The 10,971-nt window shown below is 48.6% G+C and overlaps 1 protein-coding gene across 1 annotated transcript in view; it reads left to right on the forward strand.

Moving 5' to 3' along the window:
* Nucleotides 1–10,100: 10,100 nt before the first annotated feature.
* The window catches only part of XKR7 (XK related 7), a 34,769-nt gene continuing 33,898 nt past the window's right edge, over nucleotides 10,101–10,971 (forward strand). The window contains exon 1 of the mRNA XM_017865028.1: nucleotides 10,101–10,970. Coding sequence (XP_017720517.1) covers nucleotides 10,870–10,970 — 101 coding nt within the window. The 5' untranslated portion in view covers nucleotides 10,101–10,869. The remainder of the gene's footprint in view (nucleotide 10,971) is intronic.

The raw sequence follows: 10,971 nt of genomic DNA on the forward strand, positions 1-10,971 counted from the left end.
AAGACTAAGCTCTTCTTTACCCTCCTCCCGCTCTTCTCAGGTCCCTCTAGTATCCCAGTTTGGGTGTGTCTTTTCAGAACTGTGATAGGCATTTAAAGACATAGCTGTGAACCTGGAGAAAACCCACAGGACTATTGTGAGATGATAGGACAGGAAGGCAGGTGGAGGGCATCACACACAAACCTAGTGCTTTGCAGCATTGCTCTTGGACAGCTTTGATTGACATTTAGATCTCTTTTCTATTTTCTAATAGCTGCAAAATATTCTATAGTGAGGCCAGCGCAGTGGCTCCCGCCTATAATCCCAGGATTTTGGGAGGACAAGGGGAGCATATCACTTGAGCTCAGAAATTTGAAACCAGCCTAGGCAACATGGAAAAACCCTGTCTCTACAAAAAATACAAAAAGTAGCCAGGCATGGTGGTGCACACCTGTAGTCCCATCTATTCAGGAGGCTGAGGTGGAGGTTGCAGTGAACGAAGATGGCACCACTGCACTCAAGCCTGGGCAACAGAGCAAGACCCTGCCTCAAATATATAAATATATATTCTGTAGTGTGTGTGTGTGTGTGTGTGTGTGTGTGTATTTTAAAAATATAGTCTGTTTGTTTATCTCATTTTCTACATTAAAATTTGCATTTCGTTTTCATGCACGGAAGTACAGTGGGTTGAATTAATCCTGCCTCTCAGTTATTAGCACGCGGTCATGATTTAGTCTGCAAGGACCCTTTCTTGTTTATATTTTTTCTCCCACCTCCACTCACTTTTGACCTCACTGAAACCCGCTCTACTGTGTTTGATATGTCCTTAAATACTCAGAATTTCTTGCAAAATGCATCATGTTGTTTTATGTGTTTCTGTGTTTCAAAACTTCTTAGCGGGACCAGGTATAGTGGCTCATGCCTGTAATCCCAGCACTTTGGGAGGCCAAGGTGGGTGGATCACCTGAGGTAAGGAATTAGAGACCAGCCTGGCCAACATGGCAAAACCCGTCTCTACTACAAAATACTAATTTTGTATTTTCTAATACAAAATTAGCCTGGTGTGGTGGCACACGTCTGTAATCCCAGCTACTTGGGAGGCTGAGGCAGAATCGCTTGAACCCAGGAGACAGAGGTTGCAGTGAGCTGAGATCGTGCTACTGCACTCCAGCCTGGGCGACAGAGCGAGACTCCATCTCAAAACAAAAATAAATAAATAAATACCAAACCACATACCCAGTTTATTAGTATCAGCTAAAACTGAGCATACCTAACAATTCCACTCCTATCATTGTGTGTAATTTCACACAATAGAAACACATACCTACATGTACCCAAAGACACACACAGAGATGTTCTCGGCTCACTGCAGCTTCTGCCTCCCGGGTTCAAGCAATTCTTGTGCCTCAGCCTCCAAAGTATCTGGGACTACAGGCGTGCACCACCATACCCGGCTAATTTTTGTATTTTTTGCAGAGATGAGGTTTCGCCAGATTGTCCAGGCTGGTCTTGAACTCCTGGCCTCGAGTGATCCTCCCACCCCGGCCTCCCAAAGTGTTGGGATTACAGGCATGAGCCACCGTGCCTGGCCCCGGGCATGTGTTTTGAATCCACATAAATGTTATTGAGTTGTAAGTCATGTTCCTTTCCTCTTTTTTTTTTTTTTTTTTTTTTCCTCTCCCGATGTTTCTCAGATCTCTTCATGCACTGTAGCACTCTAGGTACCTCTAGCTCCTTACTCCTCCAGCTCCAGAGAACTGCAGAGCTGCCTCTACCTCATTTCACTGGTCCACTCTCTTGATTATGGACACCTGAGCTGCTTTCTGCCCCTATCAGCACACACAGAGCCACACTGGACATCCTATGTGGTATTGCCTTGTCATAGGGCACACACACACTTCTTCTTCCTTTTTTTCTTTCTTTCTTTCTTTCTTTTTTTTTTTTTTTTTTTTTTGAGACAGAGTCTCACTCTGTTGCCCAGGCTGAGTGCAGTGGCCTGATCATAGCTCGCTGCAGCCTAGAACTCCCAGGCTCAAGTGATCCTCCTGCCTCAGCCTCCCAAGTAGCCAGGATTACAGGCACGCACCCCACCATACCCGGCTAATTTTTAAAAGTTTTTAATAGAGACAAGGTTCACCATGTTGCCCAGGCTGGTCTCAAACTCCTGAGCTCAAGTGATCCTCCCACCTTGGCCTCCTAAAGTGCTGGGATCACAGGCGTGAGCCAGCATGCCCAGCCTTCTTTTTCCTAAATGCTGCCACATTTCTCTCCAGGATGGCTTCCTCATTTTCACTTCTACTGGTGAGGCACATCCTCACCAACTTTGGGCATTTCCACCTCTCTATGGCCCGCCAGTGTCGTGGCTGTAAATAACGTATTTACTCAGCCAGTCTCTTGTGGATAGACATTTAAGTTGTTTCCACCTTTGCAGATGATACAAACTGCTGCAATCATCCTTCAGGGACATGCTTCCTTGTACTTTTCTCTGAGTTCAATTTCTTTTCTGCCTCATCTTCCTCCACTCTTCTTGAACGCCAGTTCCTAAACACATCCTAACTTTCCCAGATCTTTCCCTGTGCTCAGGCCATGCCCTTCGCCAGGAATATCTTTTGCTGAGTGTTTACTCTTCCCTTAAGGACCCTCCTCCTAGAAGGCCCTGCCCCACCCCTGCCACCAAGAGGGTTGCTCTCCCTCAGCTCTCCCAGAGGCACTTTCATTCCCTTTTCTCCTGGCATCAGACACTTTCCTGTTTTGGACAAGACCAGGTATTTGTTGTTGTTCATGGTTTTGGCTTTCTCACCAGCCCAAGAGTCCATTGAGGCCAGGGGTTCCATTGGCTTCCTCGAAGGTGCTCAGGACCCTCAGATGGGGCTCAGGAGAGGTCTGTCGAATGACTGAGGCCATGACCTAATTATCTCCCTTTCTCTCTCTCCCTCTTCTTCTCCCCTCTCTCCTGCCTCTCACCCCTACCCCTTAACCAACTAGAACCTTTCAGGAGCAGCTCATTCCACTGGAAAGAGGATGGAACATTCAGTCAAGACTCCCCCTCTCTTGGTTGGGCACAGGCAGCTCCACCCATCTGGAAAGGTGATGTGGGCCTCACTTATTCCCTCAGGTCAATGGCTATTGAGTACCTGCACTCAGCCAGGCCCTGGGATCCAGTGGTACATAGGACAGGCCAAGTCCTGGGCCTGACAGGCTTTCAGTCATGGGGACAAGATTGACACCATGCATGCACCCTCCTAATTGTGATAATGCTTGAATAAAAAGCTCAGAGTCCAGTGACATTATATAGAGGGCGGTCCTGGACTGGAGGTAGAGGAGGCTTTCTTGAGAAAGTGACATTTAAGCTGAGATTTAAGGATAAGTAGAAATAAACTAAGCAAATGGAGAGGCTATGGGTGGTGGGGGTTTGGGACGGGGGTGGAGAAAGTGCTTCTGCCAGAAGGAACTGCAAGTGCAAAGGCACTGTGACAGGAGGGAGCCAGGGGAAGACCAGTGTGTCTGGAGTCCAAGGAGAAGGGGAAGAGAGGCTGTAAGGATAGACAGAAAGCCCTGGTCAGCAAAGTAAAGCTGGAAAATGGACTCATTCACTGAATAAATAATTACTGGATGCCCACTATTAGCCAGAAGCTGTGCTATAGCAGTGAACATGACAGACAAAGTCCCTGTTCCCACAGAGCTCCCTGGGGGCAGAGAAAGAATAGCTAACCTTTATAGAGGCCCTACTATGTGCCAGGAACTGTGCTGAGCACTTTGCATGCACTATTTCATTTCATCCTCACCACCACTCTATGAAGCAGGATACCCATTTTATTGAAGAGGAAACTGAGCAAGGTGGAGTGATTTATCCACCTGTAAGGAGTCTTGAGGACTTACTGCAGGCCATTTAAAAAGGCCTTTTACAAGCACTCTCACTCAATGCTGGTGTATGGAGGATAAATTGGTACAGCCCCTATAGAGGGCATCTATCAAAATTATAAAACACACACGCTGTTCAATCAGCAAGTCTATCACTAGAAATTTATTCTACAGATACCCAAAATGGCATGTCCACAAAGTCGTTCACTGAAGTATTGCTGTAAAAGGCTGGAGAAAACCTAGCTGCCCATGATTTGGGGGACTGATGAAGTGAATTGTGGCATATGCATGCAATGGAATGTTGCCATACCATGAAAGAATGAGGGTCCCTCTATGCACCGATAGGAAGCAATTTCCAAAAATGCTGTCATGTGGGGAAAACAAAGTATAGGACTATATATAATTAAGCTATCATTTGTTTTAAAATGGTGATGGTAGGTATATAAATAGGAAGATGACAGAGAGAAGAGACAGGCAGAGAGGAAGAGAGGGAGAGAGAGAGAGACTCAAGAAACTTATAGCATTGATTGCCCACTGGGAAGGGGAGGGTGGCTGGAGGATAGGGTAGGAGAGACACTTTTCAATGTGTCCCCTTTGTGCCTTTGAGTTTTGAACCATGTGAATACACTGACCATTCAGTAAATAAGTAAATACAATTATGTTTATTGAAAGGACTTTCTGACTCTATGGGGAAGAAAGAGGCATTGGGATGAAGAAGACATCCCAGGATTGTTGAGTTGAAGACGTCAGTGATTCCCTTTTTTTCCAAATGAGGAAACTGAGGCCTACAGAGGCGAGGTGACTTATTCAAGGTCACCTGTGCAGGTAATGGCAGAACCAGGACTGGCTATTACCTGAATTGTAGCGTTTTGTCCTTTTCTGTCACACTGAGCATCTGCTATATGCCAGGCCCCACTAAGCACTGAGGATACAGTGGTGAACAAGATAAGCATGACTGCTGCCTTAATGCAACTTACCTTTTAGGCAAGAAACAAATAACTATATATTATAAAATCAGGTAGTGATCAAGGTTATGAATGAAAAATAAGGCAAGTGAAAGGATAGAGAACATAGGGGAGTGGGAGAAATGATCGAGAAAAATCCCTCTGAAGAGGCAACATTTTAGAAAGGAGAAAGATGGAGCCTTGTGAATACCTGGGAGCACCGGAGGAACAGAAGCCCCATGGAAGGAAGAAGGTTGGCTTGTTAAAGGAGCCAGTGTGGCTGGAACAGAGTGAGCAAAGGAAAGACAGTGGGAGATGAGGTCAGAGAGGGGGCCAGGGCAGAGAATATATGCAGGGCTGAGGACTTTGGCTCAAAGTCAGGCAGGAAGCAGTCGCAAGTTCTAAGCAGACGTGGGACCTGATGAGATTTCCCTTTTTTTTTGGCCCCTCTGGCTGAAGGTGGAGACTGAACATGAGGAGAGAAAAGAGGTGGCTACAGGGAACCCAGCGAGGAGGCAGGGGCAGTCCAGTTGTCCTGGAGAGAGGTGACAAGCCTGGGGCAGTGTGGTGGGGAGCACAGATTGGTGTCCTCATCTGTCCAATACGGGAGTTGAACAAGATGTTCCTTTAGGGCCTTTGCAGCTTTGGGATTTGGTAATTTCATGAATGACCTCAGAACATATCAACTAGGTGAGCCAGCCACACTGTTTTTCTTTTCTCACAATCTCCAGGTTGCTCCCCTTGGATTCTGGGTCTGAACAGACCCAGTGATCTGAGGCTCAGATCGGGGACTCCTGCCCACCCCCTCCCTGCCAGTCCGCTCCTGTCCCCACCTCCCAGGGACAGATGGGTGGGCGGCAGGAGCAGCTGGGCCTTGATGCCTGCAGGGCCCTGGGGGAGGGAATTATCTGAGAGTTCATAACCCTGCTCTGCCTTCCAGATCTTGAGTTAAAAGCCCCACATGTCACAGCTCCAAGGGGCGCGGGTTGGAGGGTGGCAGAAGAGGGGTAGGGCAAGACACTTTTCAGTCCTGTAGCTGCCCATGGGGGACAGTAACCTGGGGTGCTGAGGACTCCAGGAAGCTATTAGGGCTGAGGCTGAAAGTGGTGACCCTCAGGTTGCGTCTAACCTGCTGGCTTTTTTATTTGGCCTGAAAAGCGTTTGAGAAAAGTTGGAGCCAGTGCTTAAAAATCAAGGAACTTTACAGTAAAATCCAAATTTCTGACTTCTCCTGAATAATTAAAAAATCTGACCAGACTGACCACCCATTCCTAATTACAACACCCAGCAGGAGCTGAGTAGCAGCTGTCCCTATTATTATTTTATTTTATTAATAAGTAAATACATGCACATGATTCCAAAAAGAAATCATAAATTGGCACATATCATGAAGTCTCCCTCCCATCCTTGCCTGCCCTTCTCCCCAGTTCCCCCTTCAGTAATCTCTTTATTTTCTTATGTAAATTTCCAAAGTTTATGCATATAAAAACACATTAAAAAATATATTATTATTCCCCTTTTCACCTAGCTTCATCCCCTGTCCTCTGCCTTGTTTTTCCCCGAGGAGGTCTTTCTGTATTAGGACATAAAGAGCTTGCTGCTACACACCATCGCATTGTCAGAAGTCTCATGATTTATTTAGCTGAAGTCCCACTGATAGGCATTTAGGTCATTCCCACTATTTGCTTTTATAAACAATGCTGTATCAGTGTTCGCATGCATAGTTTGCACAGGTGCAAATATTTTAGTCGGAACTAAAGGAAGAGTATCAGGAGCTGGTTCAAACAGAGGGTGCAGTACACAAGAGCTGAACCCTCAGCAGGATCCCGAAGCAAGGCTAAGCGAGGAAACGTGATGAGGGCTGTTTGTAAAAGTGATTCCTGGCAAGGCACAGTGGTTCACGCTTGTAATCCCAGCACTTTGGGAGGCCAAGGCGGGAGGATTGCTTGAGCTCAGGAGTTTGAGACCACACCAGGCAACAAAGCGAAATTCGTCTTTACAAAAAAATGTTAAAGACTAGCTGGACATGGTGGTATGTGCCTATAGTCCCAGTTACTCAGGTGGCTGAGGTGGGAGGATCACTGGAGTTCAAGAGTTTGAGGCTGCAGTGAGCTATGATTGCACCACTGCACTCCAGCCTAAGCAACAATAAAGAGTGATTCCCAACAAAGGTCAGAGATGTGGGTGACTAGGGAAAGGCTCCCAGATTGGCTCCTGCCACTTGCAAAACATGGACTTCTTTCTGAGTCTCAGAGTCCCTGCCTGTAAAATGAGAGAGGGGCTTGGAGAGCTGGATGAAATCCCAAAGGACTTTTCCAGTTCTGACCAGCTGCGGCCACCTTCTCCCTCCACACAAGACAGACTCAGCCTCTTCTCAGTCCTTGAACTTGCCTCACTCCGTCCTATTGCAGAGTGCTTGCCCAAGCTGATCCCACCCCAACCCCCACCACTGGAACATCACCTCTGTGCACTTCTATTGGTTTTTGTCTGAGTCTCTGAACTGGCGGGCCACTCGGAACACACCAGCCCAAACCCCTTCAGGGTGGAGTCCCCTGTACAATACCCCAGAGAGGTGGGTCACCTCCATACCTGATCCACACTTCAAATCCTTCTCCTTGTCACTCTCCCCAGTCACCTGAACTTTTAGCATAGAGTTCTTGAATGCCAACTCTGCTACTTCCTAACAAATGGCATTTGTGACAGTACCTCCCTGAATTTCAATTTCTACCTGAGAAATGGCTGGTTCGAGGATAACATGTGATGGTACTAGTAAAGTTCTTAGCACAGCTCCTGACACACAGAAAGGCTTAATAATCCCATAAGTCACTGCCCTTGTCTGAATAAGTTACCTTGTTTATAAAATGGGGAGAACCTATAGAATCTATCCTCCCCCCCGCAATGATTTCTTACTCTGTCACTCACGCTGGAGTGCAGAGACATGATCATGGCTCACTACAGCCTCAAATTCCTGGGTTCCAGTGATCCCCCCATCTCAGCCTCCCCAGTAGCTGGGACTACAGGTGCATGCCACCACACTTGGCTAATTTTTGTCTATTTTGTAAAGATGGGGCCATATTGCCCAGGCTGGTCTCAAAGTCCTGGGCTTGAGCAATCCATCCACCTCCGCTTCCTAAAGTGCTGGGCTACAGGTGTGAGCCACCATGCCCAGCCTCAGAACATATTTATAGGGGTGATCACTCACTCACTTATTCATTCATTCATTGACTTAATGATTTTCATTGACTTAATGATTTTTGTAGAATACCTGTTGAGTGCCCAGCATACCACTGGGCACTAGGAGATTTGGTGGTGAAGAAAATAGATGAATTGTTCCAATCCTCGTGGAGCTCCCAGGCAATTCCTAACAGGCAAGCATAGATTGCCAGTGTGCTGATATTAAGAAGGAAAAAATAAAGATATTATGGAAGCTCATAGCAGGGTTGTGTCCGGGAGACTTCTCTGTGAGATAAGGAGCAGGGCACAGCTGGGTGGGAGAGTCAGGAGGGTTTCCTGCTGGAGACATCACCCTCGTCTAATAATTAGCTTTAATTATCCTCACCACAGTCCTAGAAGGAAGGCACTGGTTATCTCTCATTTTACTTTTCTCTGAAGATAAATAAAGTGACTTGCCCAAGGTGATGGAGCCAGGAAGGGATGAATGGCTTTTGTTTGTTTGTTTGGTTCGTTGGTTTTTGAGACGGAGTCTTGCTCTGTTGCCCAGGCTGGATTGCAGTGGCCTGATCTCGGCTCACTGCAACCTCTGCCTCCCGGGTTCAAGCAATTATCCTGCCTCAGCCTCCCAAGTAGCTGGGACTACACCATGCCCGGCTAATTTTTGTATTTTTAGTAGAGACGGAGTTTCACTCTGTTGGCCAGGCTGGTCTCTAACTCCTAACCTCGTGATCTGCCCACCTCGGCCTCCCAACACGCTGGGATTACAGGTGTGAGCCACTGCACCCGGCCGATGAATGGGTTTTAAACCCAGATTTCCTGGCTGTAGAGTCTCAGACCTAAAAACCTGTCTTCTGCTGCCTGTTTGAATAGGCAAATCCTGGGATATAGAGCATCATGGGAAGTAGAGAGGCTGCCTTCACTTGGATGGGGCCCAAAAGTGGGACTCTAACTTTGCCACATCCTATCCAGACACCCGTGAAAAGGAAGAGATCAAGACACATACAAGAACTGACCGAGGACCCTCAGGGTGGCTGCGGCCAGAGTTTCTCCCCTGCCCGCTACCATCCAGGGCTCTGTGCACTTCATTAGTCTCCCTGCCTAGGGTTGTGGGAGAGAAAGAAAAAGCAGAGATATTCCTTTCTAAATTACACTGGGATTCAGACCTTCCAGCCCAACCCACAAACACTCTTGCTCACTAAACATGACTGTCAATAGGGGACTGTCAGCCTTGAATCCATCCTGGAAAACTCCCTGAATCCCTAACTCTTTCTGCTCTGTTTTCAGCCTTGGGCAACAGCTGGTACCCCAACCTCCTAAGCATTGCTGAGACCAAAACAGTCCCTGGGCATGAAAAGGATGCCAGGCTGCAGGACTGCAGATGGCTTCTCCTTCCTGACCCAGGGCAGCTGTCTCCCTTCATCCTCTCTTCCCTGCCACTCTGAGGCAGGTTGGTTCTCCCGCTTCCCTTCCTCAGCTCCTCTTTCTTCACCCCCTACCCTTTGCCCCTCCTCTGTCCCTCCCCTTGAAGGGTAGAAAAGCCTATTCTGGAGCCAGATGATGGGCATGAATTTGGCTCTAGCTCCTACTAATTGTGCGGCCCTAAACAAATTAATTTCTCTGTTACTTAGTTTCTGCGTCTGTAAAATGGGAGGAAAAAAGGAGCTAGCTCACAAATTGTGAGGGTAAAATGAGTTAGTGGTTGTAGTGTTTTGGACAGTACCAGGCAAAGAGACACTACTACATGAGTGTTTGTATAATAAATGCCTGGGTACATCCAATCTGATCAAAGGTGGAGATGGGAGATGAGCTTGGGGTATCCAGGATGTGTGAAAACCCCACCCCCTCTCATAGATTACTGCTATAATTTCCTTCTGGTCTCACCAGCCCCAGGCTGCTTCCTTGTGATCGCTTCTCTACTCTGGCTGCTGGGTCTTCTTTCTAAATCCTGATGTGATGCCATAACTCCCCTGCTCAAATTCTGCAGTGGTTCCCCATTGCCTGCTGGATAAAGGCCACCTTCTGGCCCCTTAGGATCTCATCTTCAGAATTCTCCAGCCCCATCTTCCCCATCTTTCTACTCCCCTGGATCTGAGATCCAGACTTGCTTGAAGATATGCCCTCCAGTCTCAGGCCTCCAGGCCTTTGCACTTGTTCTTTCCTCTACCTGGTGTTTCCTCCCATCCCTTTCCTCTTGATGTTGGATGTTGTCCCCTTCCCACCCCCTACTCTACTAGGGCTGTAGCCAGATGAAGGCAGTCCCTGAGGGAGGGAAAGGGGAGAGTAAGGAAGAGACAGCAACTCAGAGCTGCAGCTTTCTCAGCTTCAAAACGAAGACAATAAGAAAAGGGGACCTCTCAAGATCAAAGGAGGGGATGGAACAATATGTGAACACTCAGGAAACTGGAAATGAGCGTTAGCATGGAGTGACTGCTAAAGGGTTACTGGGGGGCCCGCCCAAGTCCCCCAGCTCCTTTCTTCCAAGTCCCTCACCCACCCACACCCACCCCCCATCAGACCCAGACCCCTGGAGGTGAACACAGGGGAAAAACGAAGTGGAGAGAATGGGAAGGCGGCGGTGATAAAGAAAAAAGAAGGAAGTGCAGTCCGGGGGGAGATGAGAGACAGAAAGCATGGGGTTGGAGCCCCGCGCCTCCGAGGAAGGAGGGAGAGGGTGACCTGGGATGCGCCCCGCCTCCCCTGCTTCCCCATTCCCGGGGGCTGTCCCCCTCCGGCCGCAGCTCAGGAGGGGTGGGGGCGGGGCGGGGCGGCGCCGAGGAGAATGAATAATTGAAGTGGAGGGGAGGAGGAAGAAGAGGAGAAGGAGGAAGAGGAGCCGCCCGCGCAAGGTCCTCCCCACGCCGCACCCCCCTCCGCCGCCCGGAAGTCGCTCCCCGCCTCCCGCTCCGCCAACATGGCCGCGAAGTCGGATGGAGCGGCGGCCTCGGCCGGCCCGGGCCCGGAGGGGGTGGCCGGTGGAGCCCGGGGCAGTGCCGGCGGATGCGGGGAGGCGGCG

This window comes from Rhinopithecus bieti, unplaced genomic scaffold, assembly GCF_001698545.2.
Source record: "Rhinopithecus bieti isolate Rb0 unplaced genomic scaffold, ASM169854v2 scaffold_78508, whole genome shotgun sequence".
Classification (NCBI taxonomy): Eukaryota; Metazoa; Chordata; class Mammalia; order Primates; family Cercopithecidae; genus Rhinopithecus; species Rhinopithecus bieti.